General features: G+C 49.6%; 1 protein-coding gene across 7 annotated transcripts in view; it reads right to left on the reverse strand.

The window, feature by feature from the left end:
- The window catches only part of SCN5A (sodium voltage-gated channel alpha subunit 5), an 85850-nt gene that overhangs the window by 23309 nt on the left and 39940 nt on the right, over positions 1–22601 (reverse strand). For 3 of the 7 annotated variants that reach the window (XM_065886111.1, XM_065886107.1, XM_065886104.1), the window contains exons 14-19: positions 18920–19093; positions 17277–17633; positions 12389–12826; positions 10790–10951; positions 8002–8122; positions 6935–7089 (exon numbers count right to left, since the gene is read on the reverse strand). In XM_065886111.1, coding sequence (XP_065742183.1) covers positions 6935–7089; positions 8002–8122; positions 10790–10951; positions 12389–12826; positions 17277–17633; positions 18920–19093 — 1407 coding nt within the window. The remainder of the gene's footprint in view (positions 1–6934; positions 7090–8001; positions 8123–10789; positions 10952–12388; positions 12827–17276; positions 17634–18919; positions 19094–22601) is intronic. The other 4 variants (XM_065886106.1, XM_065886108.1, XM_065886109.1 and 1 more) reach the window with 2 other exon arrangements.

Consider the following 22601-nt stretch of genomic DNA (forward strand, 5'->3'; position numbering starts at 1 on the left):
AAAAGACCTGTACTCCAAAAACTATAAGACACTGATGAAAGAAATCGAAGATGACACAAACAGATGGAAAGATATACCATGTCCTTGGATTGGAAGAAATCAATATTGTCAAAATGACCATACCACCCAAGGTAATCTACAGATTTAATGTAATCCTTATGAAATTACCAATGTTATTTATTGAAGAACTAGAAAATTAAAAAAAAATTTGTATAGACACACAAAAGATGCTGAATAGCCAAAGCAATCTTGAGAAATAAAAACGGAGCTGGAGGAATCAGACCCCCTGACTTCAGACTATACTACAAAGCTACAGTAATCAAAAAAGTATGGTACTGGCACACACAAAAAAACATAGATCAATGGAACAGGATAGAAAGCCCAGAAATAAACCCACCTGCAGTCAATTAATCTAAGACAAAGGAGGCAATACTATACAATGGAGAAAAGACAGTCTCTTCAATAAGTGGTGATGGGAAAACTGGACAGCTACATGTAAAAGAATGAAATTATAACATTCTCTAACAAACACCATACACAAAAGTAAACTCAAAGTGGATTAAAGACCTAAATGTTAGACCAGATACTATAAACTCTTAGAAGAAAACATAGGCAGAACACTCTTTGACATAAATTGCAACAATACCTTTCTGGATCCACCTTCTAGAGTAATGAAAATAAAAACAAACAAATGGGACCTAATTCTACTCAAAAGCTTTTGCACAGCAAAGGAAACCATAAACAAAACAAAAAAGGTAACCCACAAAATGGGAGAAAATATTTGCAAACAAAGTGACCAATAATGGATTAATCTCTAAAACACACAAACAGCTCATGCAGCTCAGTATCAAAAAAATAAACTCCCCAATCGAAAATGGGCAGAAGATCTAAACAGACACTTTTCCAAAGAAGACATACAGATGGCAAAATGCACATGAAAGGATGCTCAACATTACTAAATATTAGGAAATGCAAATCAAAACTACAATGAGGTATCACCTCACACCAGTCAGAATGGCCATCATCAAAATGTCTACGAACTGTAGGTACTGGACAGGGTGTGGAGAAAAGGGAACCCCCTTACATTGTTGGTGGGAATGTAAATTGGTACAACCACTATGGAGAACAGTATGGAGGTTCCTTAAAAAGTAAAAATAGAACTACCATATGATCCAGCAATCCCACTCCTGGGCATATATCTGGAGAAAAACCATAATTCAAAAGGACGCATACACCCCAGTGTTCATTGCAGCACTATTTACAACAGCCAACACATGGAAGCAATCTAAATGTCCATCGACAGAGGAATGAATAAAGAAGATGTGGTACATATATACAATGGAATATTACTCAGCCATAAAAAAGAATGAAATAATGCCATTGCAGCAACATGGATGGACCTGGAGATTATCATAGTGAGTGAAATCAGACAGAGAAACACAAATATCATATGATATCACTTATATGTGGAATCTAAAAAAGATGATATAAATGAACATATTTACAAAATAGAAACAGACTCACAGACATGAAAAAACAAACTTATGGTTGCCAAAGGGGAAAGGTTGTGGGGGGGAGGGATAAATTAGGAGTTTGGGATTGATATATACACACTACTATATATAAAATAGATAATCAACAAGGGCCTATCGTATAGCACAGGGAACTCTACTCAATACTCCGTAATAACCTATATGGGAAAAGAATCTGAAGAAGAATAGATATATGTATATTTATAACTGAATCACTTTGCTGTACATCTGAAATGAACACAACATTGTAAATCAACTATACTCCAATATAGCATAAAAATTTAATTAAAAAAAGACTATAGGGACTTCCCTGGTGGTCCAGTGGGTAAGACTCTGTGCTCCCAATGCAGGGGTCCTGGGTTGGATCCCTGGTCCAGGAACTAGATCCTGAATGCATACCATAACTAAGAGTCTGCATGTTGCAACTAAGAGTCCATGTGCCGCATCTGAGAAGTCTGCGTGCCGCAACTAAAGATCCAGCATGCCACAACAAAGATCCTGTGTGCCACACCTAAGATCCAGTGCAGCAAAAAATAAAGAATGAATGAATGAATAAATAAAAAATTTTAATGTATAAAAAAATACTACAAAAAAGTTTTAAATGAGGTACATATGAAAAAAAAATGAAAAGAAAAAAGCAAAAAGAAAGCCCTTGCCTATTCCAAGGCTACGAAAAAAATGACCTTCCTTTTCCTTTTCCTTTTGTCCTTCCTTCCTTCCTTCTTTCCTTCCTTCCTCCCTCCCTCCCTTCCTTCCTTCCTTTCTCATTTCATTGTTTTATATTACAATTTTTAAAATCTAACATATTTTGGTTGGAGCAAATATATATTTTAATGTTTTTTTCAGAGTGACTAGTCAAGTGTCCTAACACTTTATTAAAGAATCCACAGAGTAGAAGTCAACACTATCATCTACCACATTTCTATATTTGCTTAAATGTATTTCCAACCTCGGTGTGGTTCTACTGCTGTCTTGGTCTATTTCTGAATTAGTGTCATATGAATTTTCCTGGCCATTTTTCATAATATTTAAGACAAACTTAAGCAATGTTTTGTCAAATTCCCTTTAAAATGTTAGAAATTTATTACTGCCTTGAGTTTAATAACTCATTAGCTTTAGGAACTGATACAGTCTTTCTGCCCAAGACCAGAGTATATTTATAGTATGTTTATCTGTTTGTCTTCTTTTACACTCTCCTTAGGCAAGTTTAATAGTTTTCTTCATGTACCTCTTATACATTCCATGTTATATTCATTCCCAATTATTTTATGGCTACAATGCCTGGCATGTAAGGACTATTGGAGAAATGTTACTTGTGACTAAGTGGTTTCTGTTAGTATAAAACAACAGCAACAATTATTTGTATATTTGTTTTATAACTGGTCATATAATATTTTTAATAGGTTTTAAAATTTTTCTAAGCAATCACTATCCACAAGTAATGATATATTTCTATTATTTTAAACTCATTTTATACTTGAATGTATTAACTTAAATTCTTCTGTTTTTCTGGTTTTTATGCTGTATGTTTAATTTTCTTGATTAATTGCACTGGCTAGTACTTCAAGATTATTATTAAATAATGAAAAACAGCTAAAAGGTAGTTAAATCATCCTTTTCTTATTCCTGACTTTAATAAAAATGTTTCTAGTGCTTTACTACTAATGATGATGGAAGAAGTTAATTTGAAAGTAAGTTTTTCATTAAGTAAAGGAAATATATTTTATTTCTATTCTTACCAAAGTTTTAAAAATCAGGCATTCATTGAGACAGTTATATGGTTTTTCTTTGTCTGACTCATACAAATAGATTTCCTAGTAGGGCATCGTTCTGACTTTTTAGGATATACCTAGCTATGACTCATTTAGTCTTTCAAATATTTTACTGGATCCTATTTGCATGTATTTTAAGAATTTTGCATCACTATTCACTAGTATGGAGTACGAAAACTGGTCTGTGGTTTTACTTCTGGTATACTTAAGGTTTTAAAAATCAGCACTATTTAGCTTTCATAAAAAGAATTTGTAGATTTTCCATCTTTCTTCATACCCTAGAAGATTTTAAATAGGATTGAAATTATTTTCTTCCTTGAAAATATGAAAGAATCCACTCTTGGAGATGTAAGAGATTAGACCTAGTGGTTTATTTGATTGTTTTAATTTTTGAAGGAATCAGCTTTGGAAATTTTATCAGATTTACTATTTATTTTCTAATTCATTAATTTGTGTTTTTATTTTATTAATTATTCCCTTGCTTTATTAAAAAATTTTTTTTACATTTGTTTATTTATTTATTTTTGGCTGTGTTGGGTCTTCACTGCTGCACGAGGGGTTTTCTCTAGTTGCGGTGAGCTGGGGGCTACTCTTGTGGTGCGCAGGCCTCTCACTGTGGTGGCTTCTCTGTTGCTGAGCACAGGCTCTAGGCACGTGGGCTTCAGTAGTTGTGGCTCAGGGGTTCTAGAGCACAGGCTCAGTAGTTGTGGTGCACGGGCTTCGTTGCTCCATGGCATGTGGGATCTTCCTGGACCAGGGCTCGAACCCGTGTCCCTTGCATTGGCAGGCAGTTTCTTAACCACTGCACCACCAGGGAAGTCCCTCCTTTGCTTTCTTTAAGAATAATTTGTTGTTGTATTTCTAATTTCTTGAGTTAATGAATTTATTCTTTCTATTTAATAATGAAAATGGTTAAGTCTATTAATTTTACTCATTACAGCTTTGGCTGCATCCCACATGCAGTATTACTGATATTGTTATTTTCTAGTTTCTTTCCCCCTCTCCCAAGTTGAAGTTTTTTCTATACCTCTATTTTTCCGTTCTTATTTTTCTAGATTTCATGTGGACAAAACTGGTTGAACTGTAATCTTTGATTTATGACACACTGTCATCTTTAGTCCATGAATAGTCTCTATTTATTTGCTTACTTATTAATATAATGAACACCCATGAACCCACCATGAAACTATTTTCTGTTTGATCCGAAGTTTAAGAATAACTTTTACATTTTTAAGGGTTTGTTTTTAATCTTTCTATTTCTGCTACACTTAGCAGTCTTCTTATCTGTAAAACAGTGCCTATTTCACAGGGTTATTATGAGAATTAAATGTATTAATGTTTGTAAAATGTTACAATAGGGCCTGGTACATAGTCAGTACTATTTAAGTGTTAGCTATTATTTTTATTATGTTAGATCAAATTTATTAACTATACATATTTCTTACATATCTCATTGTCTTGTTCTTTCTACTTGATTTGTCAAGCGCTAATAGAAGTGTGGTAAAATCTCACTGTACTACTGCACTGTTGCCACTTTTTCTCTGATTTTGCTTTGTATAAGTGCTATGAAATCCCAAGCAAATATATTCATAATAGTTGTATTTTTATTATAGGTTGGACCCTCTTTGTTTTATCTCAATTTTTACCTTGAATTCAACATTGTTTAACATTAACAAACAAAACCACTCTGATTTTTGTTGTCATTGTTTGCATTTGTCTGCTATATCTTATTTCCTTTTACTATTTCTGAGTCACAGTGTTTCAGATTTGTCATTTGAGAACACATAGCTGAAGATATTTTTCTTCAGTCCATTTAGAGTCCTTTTCTTTTAAAAGATGAATTTTATCCAGTTACATTTATTATTAAAACACATGCTTGATCTTGCCTTTGCCATATTGTTTCCTGATTTAATGCTTCCTTGTTCCTTTTTTCCCCCTATCTTTTGCTGTAAATTCTCTGTGTTCTTAAAAAATTTTTCCCTTCAGCAATTTCAAAGTGATACATACTCTGCTTTCTGTTAAACAAGTTTATAACTTTAAATAACACACTCTGACTTCTTTTTCTCTGTATATCATTGATGTGTGTGTTTTTTTTTTTTTTTTTTACAGTGCTTGGCTCTCTACCCTGATGAGATTCACCATTCACTTGCCAAAACTCCTCCTCACTTATGCTAGACTGAGCTTTTCCTCCACAGCCCAGACTAAATGGCTCTGGCTGCCCTTGTTTGTGGCTGTTTAAAAACAAAACTCGTTAACATATTGTCAAATCCTCCTTCTCTGAAGCCTACAGAGATTTGGCTCTAGCTGCTGATGGTAAAACAGCATGTAGCCTGCAAGCCATGGCTCCAGGCCCACTCTGGAACAGGGGCAGGGCAGTACAGGGTGGGATGGGAGGCCCAGAGGTTTAGAAGTGATAGCTGCAATGTCTCCCCATGGCCTGCCCCGACAGGAGGCAGCATGTGCTGGAGGCAAACAGCCTGGGATCAGAGTGGCCCTCTCCCTCTCTATAGTCCAAAGCATTCCTTGTTAGTTGCTCACCCATGGGGTTCTAAACTCCTCAACAATATCAGGTGCTTGCTCCCTCTGGGCTAGGAAAGTTTCTGTTTGTTCTGATCACCCTTCTCTCTGCCCACCAGCACCTTTCACAACCCTCTCCAGGGCTGTTCCATCTCCTAGAAGGGCTCTGAGAGATGAGTAAGGTACTTGGGAACCAGATAGGGCATCCCTGGAGTGCCTCACTGCTCCTCCCGGCCTCACCAAACCTCCCTATTTTCCATAGTCCAGTTCCATCAGCTTCCTCCAGGGAGTCTTCCTGATTGCTCCAGTTCCCCCTGACCTCCCATCACCCTGAGTCATCTACTCCATTCTTACTCAACTCTCTCTCGAGCTGATATCTGACTATCTCAAACCTGCTGAATCTGATTTCTCCAACTAGACTGGGAGCCCCTGAGGCCAGAGCCAGAGTCTCTTCCTCCTATTGCTCCTCCACGGCTCACAGGACCAGTAGATACAAGGAGAGCTTAGTAAAGACCCATTGAACAAATGGAAAGTCAAGACAAAGGACTCGGAATCTGACTCTCTTGGCTCAAATGCCACATCTGCTGCTTGTAAGTGGTGGGGCTTTGGGTGAGTTACTTAATGTTTCTACAAAGGGTTGCTATGGGGATTAAATGTGATAATGCGTGAACTACATAGCTTGGCCTCTAGCCCTAGAAGACATGGAATGAGTGGAGCTACCAGTGTAATATCAGCCTGCATTGTTAATTGCATTGAACCAGTCTGACGGAGTGTCTGACGCTGTGTGCAGGTGGGTGTATCACCAGGGCTTGGGTGTAGGTGACTGGTGACCTGCGACCTATGCCAGCTGTGCACTGTGATCTGGGCAAATCACTTCCCTTTGTGGAACAAGGAGGCCTGGAGAGATGACCTCTGTGAGCCCTTTCTGCTCTGACCTCCATATGTGCTGTGGGTGTTGACAGTTTATGAGTTGGTCCTGATCTGGGGCCCTGGGGGAATGCATTTTCAACAGAGGCTCCGCCCCAGTTTCTGACCTGGTTTTCCAGCTGGAGATCTCCTTTCTCTACCTCCCCTCCTCCTCCATACCTCCCTGCCCAATCCCCAGGAGGGTACCAGCGCTCCACTGCTGAGCAGGATCATGAAGATGATGAACGTCTCGAACCAGCTGTGCTCCACAATGTGGTAGCAGGTCTTACGCAGCCTCCACCAGACCTTCCCTGGGGCCTGCGTGGTGTCCACGGTGCAGCAGGGACAGCGCTGGACACAGCCTTTGGGGGAGGGAGAGGAGTCAGACCCAGTCCAGGGCCTGCAAATGCCCACATCTGATGGCAGAAAGTTGAATGGTTGAAAGAATGACTGAAAGAGGTTACAGTGATGGGTAATGAACTGGGTAACATGGTGGGTGGGGCCACGGCAGGGGGTGGGTGGCAGGGAGGGGTGACTTTGAGTGCCGCCCTCAGGAGCCCACACTCAGCAGGTACCCTGTGGATAAGCTGGATGGACTAGGCAACCAGTAAGTAGAGGAAGGGCCTGGCAGTTCTGGGCAGGGGCAAGGCTGGGGTTGGGATGAGCTCCAGCTTGCCCTGTGCTCATCTAGGAAACTCTCCCCCTGGGGGAATGTACCAGAACCCCCTGGGGTGCTGTGTCCCTGGTCTTTCTCCACGTTTGCAGTTTCTGAGCCTTAAGAAGGGCAGACTCCTCACTGATAGCCCCAAATGATGTGCCACATGGAGGGCAAACCTTCATTTTATCCCCAGCGGCCCTCCGAATATACCATGGATTCATAAAAGCTCTAGATGCCAATCACCAGCACAGCCACATGCCACACCCACCTTGAATATTTACAGAGGGCCCACTATATGCCAGGTGCCGTGCCAGGGCCTGAGGGAACAGGGGGAATTAGATCCAGTCCTTGCCGCTGTGGGGACACCTGGTCATGCTACCGTCCCACACACGCAGCCGATCCACAGAGGCCCAGCCCAGCACGTCACCGGCACACTTGCCATGACTCATGTCACAGGCAGGTGGAGGGGCCCCCAGGGTCTCGAAGAATGGGGGAAAAATGGCAGGCACCCAGATCAGAGTGGAGTGCGACATGGCCCACTACCCCAGGAGCTGCAGGTCCTCCTGCCCCGGTGGGCAGGGCTGAGGCTGGGCCAGAGGCCCACCCAGGGCAGTACCTTTAGTGAAGCAGTCCTCTGGATCCTTGACGTCCTCTCCGAGGTCGGGGATCTGCTCCAGGAGGTCAACAGTGTTGGTCATGTCTGCTGTGCTCCCCTCAGAGTAACTGTTCTCGTGTGTCTGTGGGCAGGACCGTGGGGTAGGGTGGATGAGGGCATGAGTGTGGGCTGTGTAGCAGCCTCCAGCCTCAGGCCCAGAGTCTGGGGGAGCCTGGGGCTCCCAGAGTGGAGGTGCCCAGACTATCCTCCATTGCACACCTGGGGAATCTGAGCCTGGGTGGATGGGAACCTGCCATGAAGGTCACCTAGCCTGGACCTTAGGGCTCCTGAGTTTGTGATTCTGGTCTACTGGTGTCTAGGGCAGGGTACAGGGGGTCGGGGAAGGGTTCTGGGAAAACCCTGGGAATGGGGAAGGCATCCAGGTGGAAGTAAAACAGACATGGGGTGCAACAGGGACACACACTGGGACACGGACACATAGTGGCAGCTCGGCACACACAGAGGAAACAGGCATGCCACACCCAGAACAGAGTCAGAGCCAGGATCATGGGCACGCACAGGTAGCAGGTCAGACATGCAAAGAACAGGCCAACAACCCAGCCCACATTTCTCACTCAATTCATGTGGGTGCTGGTGTGATGCACAGAGCCTGGAACAAGAGTGAGAAGGTGCTGGAAGCTTTCCTGCCCGGCTGTGCAGGGTTCTGCTGCCCTGATCCCGCATAACTTGATTATAGAGAGGTGTGTGCAGGTGCCCTTATGAGTGTCTGTGTGTGTCACATGTGGGGTGCCAGTGTATAGGGGTGTTGTAGTTCTGCCCACTTCCCCTCTTTGGGCCAGTGCACCCATCTCCAGCTGCCATGAATACTGTTTAGCCAGCCCCTTCTCCAGAAAAGTGTCTTTAGCCAGGGACCTGCAATCCCTGGAAATGGCTTGGTGGTTACATCGAAGCCAGGGGTGGCTGACGCCTAGTGACTGACTGATATGGAGGACACCAAGCTGAGGCTGGAATCCAGCCCGCATGCCATCTGGAGCTGCTTCTTTTGCCTCATCCTGCTTCTCTCACTTCCTTATGGGTCTCTCCTGAGGGTACTCCCTCAACGAAACATTAGCACAGGAAGCCAGGCTCCAGCTCTGCTTCTAGGAGCCCACCTTAATGATAAGTATGGTGGGGAAGGGGGTTCTGTAAAGGAAGGGCAGCCTTCATTTGCTTCAGGTCACGTCTACATTCCCCGACACAACTGGCCAGCCTCATGCCACTCAAGCTCCACTCCACTTAGGGACGAGCTGGTTTGAGTTCTTGGGCAGCCTCTGCTCTCAAAGTTGCCTTCTTTTCCCTTCCTTCCACTATTCACTCCACCGCTGTCTCAAAGTCCTCTTTAACCTTGAGGTTTGCGATAAGGAAGGGCTGGATCCTGGTGAGAATGCAGACAGTGCTCCTGGGTGCAGGGTGGTCTCCCGTGGCTTTGAGGGTCATGTCCTTCTCCCAGCTTCATTGAGCGGCACCGAGCTGGGAGAGGCACAGTCAGAGGTCTTCATGCAGCTTTTCTTTTCGGACACTGGAGCTGTCACGTGGGAGGACAAGTTCTCAGAATCCCGCTGCAGATGGGATGAGGTGTCCTTCTCCCAGGAAAGCCCCAGCCTACCTCGTTCTCCCTCGTTCCCACCGTGACCTGATTTGAAGAGGTGATGAAGTTACAAAACTCATTCAAAGGTCAACGTTCTAGTACGGGAGCCTCTTCCGTCCGTGACCTTCTGCTCCTCCTATGTCTTCCTGTTCCCACAAGGCTTGGTGTGTCAGACTCTCCAGGGGGAGAAGTGTGACCTGTACAGTCAGGATGATGATTCCACCAGGCCCTCGTGCTTACAAACTGGCCATGATCACAAAGCCACCAATGGGCCCATCTCACGTAAGGAACAAGGCAAAGGAGAAATACCCTGTTGGAGCAAGTCACAGCTGCCGGGATGAGGACCGAGGTCAGGCAGCAGTTCAAGGGCCCCTGAGTGCTGCCTCTGAACATATGACCTCCATCTTCCTTGGTGCTCGGCAGAGCCAGGGTGGGGTGTAGTCAGCTGTGCCACAGTCCAGTTAGCTCAGGGGTTGCAAACTCAAATGTTTACAGGGCCAGGTAGGTGATGGAATGAGGGCAGGCAGGTGGGAACTGGCAAACCGGAGCGCTCCAGCCGGTGTCAAGGAGGAGGCGGCGGTTACCACTCGTCTCCAGCAGGGCGGCTCTTCTTGCAACTTTTTTTTTTCCAAGAGAAGCCAGAAATGCAGATTTTTTTCCACAAAAGCTTCTGGGTTTTAAATGTTGGTAGCAAATTCAAATTAAAACCCTTTGTGCTCCAAAGCCCTCCGGCAGGCCTTGTGTTTGCTGCCTCTGCTTTTCTCCAGGTGAGAAGCAGCTGGTGGCTTGTGTGCCAAGAACTTGTTCTCAGAGCTCCCACCGCCCCCTGGGATGGGCTGATTCACAGGACAAACGTGCCGACAGGAGCAAAGCACAGGAACCGAGTGAGGAGGGGGTGACAAGCACAAGTTTGGGGTTAGTTCTGCATCGTGGTCCTGAGGGGCTGCTTCCAGAATTTCCCCATGGCTCTGGGCCCCAAGCCGTGTCTCCCCTAACAGGACAGGGCTGCCCATGCCCCGCTCCGCAGACGGGTCTCCCACGCTGGCTGTGACGGTGGCTGTGGTTCCCAGCAGCAAATGCAGGCCTGTGCCCAGGGCCTCTCACGGCCTCTAGTCCCAGCAGCGGTGCCCCACCGGCTTCAGGGACAAAGGTGTGCATTACTTCACTGCACCCTGGGGCTGGGGCCTCTGTTCTCCGCTGCTGCCGCAAGTCTGCCTGAGCTGTACTGGCCTCGGCCCCAGAGGAGGTGGTCTCTGACACCTGGCTCCAGGACCTGGGCTCCGGGAGGGCCTCTGGGCTGCCAGACATAGGCTGGGATTCCTGCTGAAGAGACCCCCCCGCAGCCCATGAGCTACCAGGTCGGAGTATTTCTAGGACCCCTGGCTCTGCTTCAGGCCCTGCCCATGCAGCGGGGCACTGCCTCCTGCCCTCTTCATGAGGTCTCATCTCACTGAAGACCCCTCCCTCGGGCGTCCTGAGGCTGAAGGAGGCTCCTGATAGGTTCGGGCAAAGGGCCTAAGGCTAGACAAATCTCCCTCTCCTCCCACTCCTTGAAGGGTACAGCTGGGCTATGATGCCCAGCTCCCAGATGCTGGCAACTCTACTTAGGAAGGACATGCTGACTTTTCCCAGGAGTTCCCATGGCACCCCAGCTTGCTTGCGTGCTCGCACGTGTGAGCACATGCGCGCACGCATACAAACACACACACACACACACACTGGCCCCAGGGAGCCAGGGCCAAAAGGCTCAAGAGAAGGAAAGGAGGAGGAAAAGGAGGGGCAGGCGGAATTCCACTCCTGTGCTGGGAACGTCCTGGAGCTAATTGGAAGCTGTGGTCCTGGCAACGCCAACGCTCCCCCTCCCCCAACCGACACTGTGGCTGTCCTGCAGCCCGACTGAAAGGGCAGAAGCTGGCCTCTGGGACCACAGGGAGGCAGGAGGATGTGGAATCAAGCCTGGAGCCTCAGATCAAATTCCATGCAAGGGAACAGCTGTTCTTCTCAGCCAGACCTACCCAGTGCAGGCCCTGAGGAAGCGGCCAGGATGGGCCCAACGAAACAGAGAGAATCAGTCCTCTCTGTTTGACCTGAGACCTATAGGGAGAAGCCATCTAAGCCTAGCTCAGGCCATGAGAAAACTGAGGGAGCTGGGGTGGCGGTGAGGGGTACCATTCCGTTTGTCCAGACTCTAGTCCTAAGTGTTAAAAATAACAGGTTGGGAGATAAGATAGTGCTGTCTCTGACACCTGCCATCTTAGGGATGCTTATTTTTAAATCTCAGAATTAGCTCTGGGCCTGGGAGGAGGGGAAGGGGCAGTGGGGAGGTCTGGAGGCTACATTCCTCCCTCACCAAGCCATTCCACCTTGTTAGTCCTGGAGGTGACAAGGTCAGGGCAGGGTCTGGGGGCCAGGTGTCCTAGCTCTGTCCTAGATGCATGAGGAACTCCTAGCAAGTCTCTCTCTTCTCTCTCTTGCTGTGCTTCAGTTTCCCTTTCTGTACAATTAGCTGCCCGTGACCAGCCAGGGGATGAATGATGGACAGCAGTCCCTCCCAAGATGCCCTCCTGGGCTGGGCTGGGCTGGGGAGAGAGGGTTCAGAGCTGGTTTCAGCATGCCTCCATGAGGCTGGTTTTTGGGGGATGGCTTGTCTTCTCCCTCCAGGCCACACCTGCTGGGGCAGATGCTCTGAGTGAGGCTGGGTCCCCTGGACAGTAGGTGCTGCACACACGGTGCGGGGCTGGGATGGGGGATGGGGCTCACCTGCTTGCTGGACTCCTCCTCTGTGCTCAGGCTGTTCTCATCCTCCTCTTGGTCATCCGTGTCTGACTCGGCCACGGCGATGGGCACACACACGGGCTCCGGATCCCCGGGTGTGCCCTGGCCCGGCCGTTGGCCTTCCTCAAACCGTGTCTCCTTGCGGGCTGGCAGCGCCTTCTCTGTCTCTGAGGGTGGTGGGGGGCTGGAGGTGGTGGTGCAGCCGGGCAGCTGGCCCTGGGTGGCGAGGGCTGCAGGCTTCTGAGCCCGCCGCTGCAGAAGCCCACAGCAGAAGTCCCAGGTGGTCCGCTTGATGAAGCGCAGGCCCCGCTGGATGCGGGCCAGGGCCAGCTGGAGGTTGTTCATCTCCCCGTCCTCGTCAGGGGCTGTGAGGTTGTCTGCACTGAAGGAGCTGAGCAGCAAAGCCAGGAAGAGGTTCAGGACCTGTGGAGATAATGCCGTGCCCTGCGTGCTCAGCCTCGGGGCTATGATGAGCACTGCCAGAGGCAGACAGCTCGAGGCTTAAACCCTGGGCCCTAGGCTCTCATCCTAACCCCCCATACCCCTGAATATAGACAGTTTGGCTATAAAAGGAAAGACAAGTTCTCATCCTGAGGTAGGCGATAGGCCCAGGCTGAGCAGCTGCAGCTGGTCTCCTGCTGATGCTTCAGTTGGGATACCAGCGGGGGCATTGGGCCCTGATTGGGTGCGTTCTCATGGATTCCCTGGCCTGACACATGCTCAGAGAAGGTCCTCAGTCTAGGCGAAGGACAAAAGGAGGGAGAAGACGCCAGCTGGAATCCATCTTGACTGAGAGATGCGTGCCCACACCAGGACCAGATCTGAAGAGGATGGGCCAGAAAATAAATCCGGAAAACTGGCCCTATTGAAACCACCTAAGCCCCTCCCTCTGAGCTTGCCTGTGTGCTCTTCCACACATACTTTGTTTTTTCCACACTTACTTTGTTTCTTCCACAGATATTTTGTTTTTTCCACATGTACTTTGCTTCTAATAAATGCTTTTATCTTTTCACAATCTTGGTCTCTTTGCTGAATCCTTTCTTCAAAGAAGAACTGAGGTCCTTCTTCCAGCATTTCACTGCCAGAATCAATCCCTCCTCCCAAGGACTCAGATACAGTCTGAATTGAGGGCGTTCAAACCCAGGTTTCTTGGGTGTTGGCCCAGGTTCAATGGGAGAACCATGGGTTCATGTGATGTCAAAGCCTGCAGATGGGGCCTTGCTGTCTTGGGAGTAATGGGGGGCAGTGAGGTCAGGGTGAGCACAGGGCTGCTCCCTGGGAAGTGAGATCCAATCTGGGATCAGCAGGGCCCACCCATCCATTCATTCATTCATCCATCACCCATCTGCTCTTGGGGCTTTCCTGGGAAGAGGCCTCTGCATCTGTTGGTGAAGGAGGGGCAGTGATATGTCCCTGAGTTCCCCACTGAAGCTGGGTCACCACTCAAAGATCTGGGGCTCCAGCTGTGCAGCACTCTCCACTCTCCCCAGATCCGACCATGCTTTCCAGGTGAAGGACATGGGAGAATGAGCAGAGGAGAGGGCGATGCCAGGAAAAGAGGCCAGGTGGCAGCCCTTGGGCGCCTGGGACTAACTGTAGGGTCAAGCTACTGAGACAGAGTTGTGTCCAGGCAGTGAGGGGTGCTTGGATGGGTGCTGCGTGCAGGATTACACACTTGGATAGAGTGGAGGGACCTGGGGCTGAGGCTTCAGAGGTGCCGGAACACACAGTCTTTACTTAAGTTATTTATTAGGGGTTATGGACTTTATGTCCATCCCTAAGGGGGGTTTGAAAAAATCTCTCTGTCTTCGGATGGTTCTGGACTACTGCTTGTTGTTAAACCACCCTGCAAGTGTGAAGTTTTAGCTTTTGTTAAAAAAGAGAACTTTTACCAAGTGACAAGGGACTGGGCTTGGGGAGGGTAGTTGAAGATGGTGGTGGGCTCGTTCCACACAGGGTTCAGACTGGCTCATGAGCATCACCAGGCCAACAGGACAGAGACACAAGCTCCCCACCTTGGGCTCGGGTCTCCCCTCCGCAGCCACTCCCAGAAGGGAGTCCAGTTGAATGGGGGCCTCTATAGCAGGGTGGTGTGTGAAGGTGGACACCCTATCTGAGTCCCTGCTCTGGCTTCTTACAAGCCCCTGAGACATGCTTGTCAGCGAGCTGGGAGTGAGAATTCTGGCGAAAGCAGTGGGCAAGGTTGGAGTGCCAGGCCTCAGAAACGTGCCTTTGCTTTAAACATTAACATTCATGTGGACAGTATGGAAAGGTTAAGGAGTAGGCTCTCCTGTTCTATCTCCACAGAGAGATGATCACTTTTGACACCTGGCAGTCTCTTTTATGTCGTCACTGGAGGGGTGACGCATGTGATGTGATGCAGAGCTGCAGAGCTGTTGTCTACACTGACCTCTGGCCAGGCTCCTGGCCTCTGTCCACACTGGCCCAGGCCTGGCCTGCCTCAGCTCCTGGTAGCCCACCCTGGGTTCACATCCCCTGACCTCCAGGCATCTGGGGCCAGGCTGGGGGCAGGGCAGGGGGTGCCTGGGCAGCCTTGCCCACCCACAGAAGACGCTAGGGCCTCCCCTGCCGCCGGCTTCAGAAGTTCGGCTGCTTCCAGTGCTTTCCCTGTCAATCACACTGCTGCTCCCCAGCCCCTGCCTGATGATCACTTCCCATTTCAATGACAATCTTGCTTCCACCCACGCCCCGAAGCAGCCCAATTCCTGAGGCAGCCAGGGAGGGGGCCGCGTGGGCTGCGTTAGCTTCCCTCCTCCAGCAGCCTCTAATCTTCTCATCCCCAGTCACAGGCTGTGTGTGTCGCAGGCTGTGTGTGCGTGCTGTGTGTGCGTGAGGGCAGCTCAGCCTGGCCCTGGGCTAAAAGCTCTGTGTACTCGCATCCTCCTTGGAACACACAGAGTCTGGCAGCCCCAGAGCTGTGCCAGGGGCTGAGCGAGGGGCACCCTGAGGGGCGGCAGGTTTGAGGGGATGGGAGGGGGGTTGCAGGGCCCTCCAAAGAGCTGGGATCCACTGGCACTGTGCACTCTGCTTCCTCTCTGGGCTCCACCTATGGAGGCTGAGGAAGACTGACCCCAACTTGGCCTGGTTAAGTCACATGGGAGGAGAAAGCAGGCGGGTCTGGAGAAGGGCTCTGGAATCTGCAGCCCACAGTACTCACATCACCTAAAATCCCTCTATGAGCCTCTGTGAGCCTGAGCTGCCCACACCATGGGCAGTGGGAGCCAGACACTGCAGGTGTGACGTTGGAGCGTGTGTGGTCCCCCTGTGTACCCAGGAAGGTGGCTGCATGTCCACAGTGGACACTGACCTCTCCCTGAACAACTGACCGCTCTCCAACTTGCCTCTTCCGAAGGCTCCTTCTCTGGCATTTAGATTTTGATCTCTCTCAACTCCAGAATTGCCCACATTGTAAAGACACAAGGCAAGATGCACTTTCCCTGGGACAGACAGGTGGCCATGGGAGCAAAGACCTGGGCTTCTCATTACAGGACCGCAGGGACTCTCACCACAGCTATTCAGGATGACATACAAGGTTCTCTCGGGCCCCACCTCACCTGGACCACCACTACCTGCCTGTGCCTGTGCTTTGCTTACCTTGCTTCTTCCCTCTCTAGCATCACCTGTCAATCAGGTCAGCGGGAAACCCCCTCCACCAGGAAGCCTTCCTTGATTTCCCCAGCTGAAGGGGCTCAGCACCCACGGGCTCCCTCTTAATGGCTCTGACCATTCTGACCAGCTTGAGAGTTATCTCAGGCCTGTTTGAACTCTCCACCTCCTCACTCTCTCAAGGTGGTGAGCAATGTCAGAGCCACATTCATCTCTGTGTGCCCAAAAGCATCTGGCACAATATTCTGCGTGCAGTGGGAGCTCAACAAATGTTTGTTACGCTGAATTGAACCAGGCGACAAATCACTGACAGTGAATAACTAATAAAACAATGAGGAGAGGAGAAAATAATTAATTAATGGATATAAAATGAATACATAATGAATAAATAGGTAAATAGATGGGTAAATGGAAGAATGAGCAAATGAAGAGTGATGTGCGTGAATGGATAGCTAAATGAGTGAGTGAGTAGATAGCTGGATGGATAAATGAGTAGATGGATGGGACTGATGAATGATGAGTGGGTTGACGGATGGATGTAGAGGTGGATGAATGAATGGAGGGATAGATGAGTGAGTGGAAAGATGAGTGATGGATGAATGAATGGATGGATAGGTGGGTGAATGAATGGATGGGTAGACAGATAGGCAAATGGATGGATGAACAGGTGTGCACACGTGTGTGCGAACGGGGGTTGGTGGATGGATGGTTGATGGATAGATGAATGGTTGGGTAAGTGAATGAGTAGATGGAGGTTGATGGATGAATGGCTGGGTGAGTGAGTGCATAAATGGGTAGGGAGATTGGTAACTGAGTAGGCAGATCGATGAAAAGGTGGACAGGTGGATAGGTGAGTTGGTGGGTGGGTTATTGATGAGTGGATCGATGGCTGGATAGGTAGATGTATGGATGAGTAGAGAGATGAAAGAGTGAATGGGTAAGTAATAGAGGGATTGATGAGACATGGATGGATGGGTAAGTGGGTGCACAGATGGGTGAATGAATGAACGGGTGAGTAAATAGATGGAATGATGGGTAAATGAGTAGATGGATGGATGGGTAAATCGATAGATGGATGAGAGATTGATGGGTGGATGGATTGTTTGATAGATGGCTGAGTGAGGGAGTGGACGGATGGAAGGAAGCGTAAGTGAATGGACAGATGGATGCCTGGGTGGGTGGGTAGCTGGGTAGATGAATGGATGGGTAGGCGAGTGAGTGTGTGTGAGGCCACCGGCCAACTTACCACGAGGTTGCCAATGACCATAACAAGCAAGAAGACCAGCAGGCACAGAGACTGCCCAGACACCTCCATGCAGTCCCACATGGTCTCGATCCACTCGCCACAGAGGATGCGGAAGATGATGAGGAAGGCATGGAAGAAGTCCATCATGTGCCAGCGGGGCAGCACACCTGGGTCGCTGATGCGGTGCCTCAGCTCTGAGTAGTTCTTGCCAAAGAGCTGCATGCCCACCACAGCGAAGATGAACACGATGATGGCCAGCACCAGCGTCAGGTTGCCCAGTGCCCCCACTGAGTTCCCGATGATCTTGATGAGCGTGTTCAGGGTGGGCCAGGACTTCGCCAGCTTGAAGACCCGAAGCTGGGGAGGGAGGGGTCCTTGTGAGGGGCTCTGGCTCCCACTGCCCATAGACACCCTCACCCCCGACAGCTCCTGCCTGAGAACCCAGGGCACCCTTAAAGGTCACCGACACCTGTTTCTCCTCGTTTGTGCAAGAGCACACACTATTGCTTCTCTCCACAGCCTGAGGGCAGCTTCATCGGGCCCTGCTCTGGGAGTCAGGTCAACAGCTCCAGAGTCCTCCCCCAAACCCACCCCTTCTCTCTGTCCCCACACCAGCCTCCTATCCACCTTGGTCTCACTTCCAGGAACCACCCAGTAGATTCCCCATCATGGAATGTCCCTCTTCCAGAACCCTCCTCATCAGATATCCTTCTGGGTGAGCTCAAACCATCCCTGACTTGCCCAGTCACCTCCATCTTTCCCTCCTCTCAGTCATCACAGAGAAAGGGAGCTGGTGTTTCGCATTTACTGAACATTCACTGTGCCAGGCCTTATGTTTAGGATGGATCTGCTCATTCAGAACTCCAAATAACTACATGAGGGTGGCACTATTATTACCTCATTTGACAGATGAAGAAGCCAACCCTTAGAGGTGGAGTATGTTGTCTAGGTCCCTTGGCTCTTGGCAGTGGAGTCGGAATTAAAACCCACAGCCTAGGCTTTCTATTTTGCCCCCAACAGCCTGCCTGCCTAGCCCCAAGTGAAGCCACTTCCTCCAGAAAGCCTTCCCTGACCTACCTCTAGCCCCATGCCTGGACCTCTTAGACATTTTGAACTCAAAGCATGGTCCACAGACGCATAGCTTTGACATCATCCGAGACCTATCGAATCCACATCTGCACTTTCGCAAGATCCCCAGGCAATTTGTGTGCACATTAAAGTTTCAAAAATGCGATTCCAAAACCAGGAGGTAGAGCCTCAGCAGACTTGACTCCACCTGTTGCTTGCCATGTGGCTTTGGGAAATCGTTTCATCTCTCTGAGTGTGGTATGGGAATGTAGTAATACTAGCTCCTCTCCTGGGATCCTGTGAGGACCAAAGGGGGCATGGTGAGTCATAAAGGGCTTTGCAAATCGTCAGGATGGATGGGCACCCCAATTGCCCCTCTGGAGGGAGGGCTATCTCCCTCTGTCTTGCCCACCTCTGTGTCCCCCACATCACCAGCCCTGGGGTACCTAGCAAACAGCTGTTGGGTAAGGCATGAAAGATCACAGTAGCGGTGATTAAGTGATGACCTCGGAGGGGGTGTGGCTCAGTACCCCAGACCCCCACCCACTCGCCCCCTGCCGGGCCCAGCCATGTACCAGGCGGAAGGAGCGAAGCACCGACAAGTTGCCCATGCGGGACAGGCCCAGCTCCATGAGGCTGAGGACGACGATGATGCTGTCAAAGATGTTCCAGCCCTGCTGGAAGTAGTAGTAGGGGTCCAGGGCGATGATCTTGAAGGTCATCTCTGCTGTGAAGATCCCTGTGAAGACCTGGGAAGCAGCGGGAATCAGGGGTTCCCAACGTTTAGGCTGGAAAAAGCCTGTGGCAGCAGGGGCTCCCTGCCTCCTGACTCTTGCTCCTGTAGGGTCCCCCTTCTGGGCTGCCAGCTCTGACTGCGCCCAGAATCCCAGTGGGGACACCTCCAGCCTGATGCCTCCAGCCAACTCCGCTGTTTCCCAGGCATGACCCACCAGCCTGGGCCTCAGAAACAGCCGGGCCCACTGCAGGCTCTGCAGGGACTCACGGCTCTGGGAGGCACCTGGGATCAGGGGAAGCTGGGGTGGGCCTTGACACCACAGCTCCAGACCCCTTCCAGCCCGTGTGGCCACAGGAAGTTTCACACATGCCAAATACACACATTCCCACAAACACACTTTCATGGCTCATGGCTTTTGCCCATGCTGTTCCCACTTCCTCCCTGTCCACATGCTGACTCTTCTCACTGTGATAACAACCAGCCACCATCTCTTGAGGCTTGACTATGTACCAAGAGCTGGGCTAGAATGCTTTGCATACATTGTTTCTTTTAATCTGTCCAACAACCCGACGAGAAAAGTATCATTAACCCCATTTTACAGGTACAGAAACTGAGGCACTGAGAGGTTAAGTAACATGCCTGGGGTCAAGTAGCTCATAAATTTGAGAACCAGGAGATGAACTCAGTGCAGTCCTTCAAGATTTAGAGCAACCACTCTCCCTTCTAGAAACGTTCCTGAGGTGGGCAAGGGCGGGGCTTCACCTGGTTCACCGACTCACGAGTCCTGAGCAGCCCAGCTTCAGAAGACAGAGACTCAAGGTTAAGGAGTCCATCGTGTGATGGGCCAGGCAGGCCCAACGGCTCTGAGCTGTGTCAACTGCTATGACAGGAGGGCGCATGGCTCTGGGAGGAGGGGATATCCCCTGAGGGTGTGGCTAGCAGGAAGTTGGTGCCTGTGTATCAGGCCTTCCTGGAGCCAGGTGGGGTAGGGGGTGGGGTTATCCTGTGGGTGGTGAGGAGGCTCTCCGGTCTTCTGCAGGGGAGGTCTGAGGTCAGAGGGCCTCAGTAGCTGTGGAGGTCAGAAGCATGGGAGGCATGGCTGAGGCATCTCACTGAGGTCAGCACTCAGGAGTGGGGGTTACCTTGTCCTTGGCACCTGCCCTGAGGAGACTCTGCGCTGAAAGGAGAGAAGGAGAGGCATCTGCACCTGTTGGTGGCCCCAGCACCAGCCCTTTCCCTTCTCCGGAAACGAGGCCCTGTGGCAGTGGGCTGGGGGGCAGGGGATTGCTGTTGGCCCAGGGAGGGCACTAGGATGGCAGGTGGGTGGGCACCTCTGCACTACCATACAGGGTACCACCCATCAGCCCAGCCCATGTGACTTCAGTGGTCCCTTTAGTGCTTGTGCCCAGAGAGAACTGTCCTTCCACCAGCTGGGGTCTTAGGGAAGGGAGAGACCCCGAAATCCTCCAGCCTCTGCTCAAATTCCTAGGCTGCCCTCACATGTGAAGAGGCATCCTTGGGTTCCGCCGCTTTCCCTGCCCCCATAACTTTTCCATCTCTCTGACCCCATCTCCCACTACTCTTCCAGCCACGCTTGCCTCCTTGCCGTCACCTCCTCAGGGCCTCTGTACCTGCTGCTCCCTTTCCCTGGATCCTCCCCTCCCCAATCCACAGGACTCACTCCCTTCAGGTCTCTGCTTAAAAGCCACCTCATCAACTCAACGAAACTTCTTAACACTTAAAATCGGGGCCCCGCCCACGACTGTGCTTATCCTCTTCCTTGCTTTGTTTTTTGTTCCCTCATATGCCACCCTGACATACTGTACGGTAGCTGTGTGTTTGTATGTTGAGTCTCCTCTGGCTAGACTGTAAACTCCACAGTAGGAGGGACCTTTCCTGTCTTACTGTACCTGGAACAGTGCTCAGCCTATAGGCGGGCCATCAATATTGGCTGAATAAGCATGCAAGTGGTTGGGCCTTAGACCTCCTGCAGCGCCCAGCTCCATGTCCCTGTCTTCCTGAGGCCTTCCCTACTCAGCAACGGCCCTCACCCAGCTGCATTCCCTGCGCTGGGCTTTGCTGAGAGCCCCTAAGGGTGGGGCCTGGATTTGCCCTTCCTTGGCCCCAGCCCTCTGGTCTCCCCGGCCACTGCCTGAGGATGCCAGGGTGAGTGAGTGTGTGCTTAAGACCCACGAGTGCTAATACGCATGTCTTGGTAAAGGAGCTCAGGAAAGACCCCCCACCTCACTTTGCCCAGGTTCGCAGCTGTTCTGGCAGCAAAAGAGCAGATACAAGGTGGTGTTGGAAGCCAGCAAGAAAAAGACAGCACAGGGAGGCTCTTGGGGATTGCCTTTGGGGAGGTGATGAGCAGAAGAGCCAACAGCATCACCTGGAAGGTCTTCAGAAATGCAGAATCTTGACCGTCCCAGACCTGCTGATCTGAATCTGCATTGTGACCAGACTCACCGGTGATTTGAAGTTTGAGAAGTGCTATTTTTGAGCAATGGTTCTTAAACTTGGTGCGCTTTGAACCCCCTAAGGAATTTTTAAAATATTGATGCCTGGGTCCCACTTCCACAGATTCGAGGTAAGTTGGACTGGAGTACCCAAGTAGCGAGAGTTTTATCAACTTCCCAGGTGGTTCTAATCTGCAGTTAAGCTTGAGAACCACTGCTTTAGAAATACATGAATTTGGGTGTGACTCCTTCCAAAGGATCACCACTGGCATTGTAAGGACACGAGATCAAAGCTAGATGGTTTAAGATGTGCAGAGAACGGCAGCCAGACCCGAGTTCCAAAGCAGGGTCTGCCACAGTGGGATCTTGGGCCAGTTTCCCCATCTCTCTGAGCCTTGAGTGTCCCCATATGTAAAATGGGGATAATAATAACACCATAGATGGTTTCTAAGAGTTAGAGCTAGTGGATGTCAAGTGGATACTGCCTAAGAGAGGGCGGTTGTTGTTCTCATTGGCCTCATTTATTATAGCTGCTGAAAACTCCAGGCCTAGGCAGGGGCTTCAGATACAAACGGCTCTGCATGATTTATAGGCTCACTGGGATCTAGCAGGCAGGCTGTGAGTGTGGCCACCCACCTCGCCTGACTCCTGGCAGGTGGCACACGGAGCCATCAGTGCTAATGGTGGCTTCTCAGGAAGTGGGAGGACTTTTGAGAAACCCCTAACTCTCCTGACCTTGGCTAATGTCTTTAATGGGATCACCCTGTACACACTGTAAACTTGCTTTTGAAACGTAACACCTTGTGAACATCCTTCCATGCCATTTAAACATCATCTACAGCATCATTTTCTTTTTCCTTAAAAAAAAATAGTTGTGGGATATTCCACGGTACAGATGTGCCGTAAGTAGTTTAACCATTTCTTTGTGATGGGCATTCTTTTGTCCCTATTACAAACATTGCCAGGACTTCCCTGGTGGTCCAGTGGTTAAGAATCCTCCTTCCAATTCAGGGGACGCAGGTTTGATCCCTGATTGGGGTACTAAGATCCCACATGCCTCGGGGC

Source organism: Phocoena phocoena, chromosome 10 (genome assembly GCF_963924675.1).
Source record: "Phocoena phocoena chromosome 10, mPhoPho1.1, whole genome shotgun sequence".
Taxonomy (NCBI): Eukaryota; Metazoa; Chordata; class Mammalia; order Artiodactyla; family Phocoenidae; genus Phocoena; species Phocoena phocoena.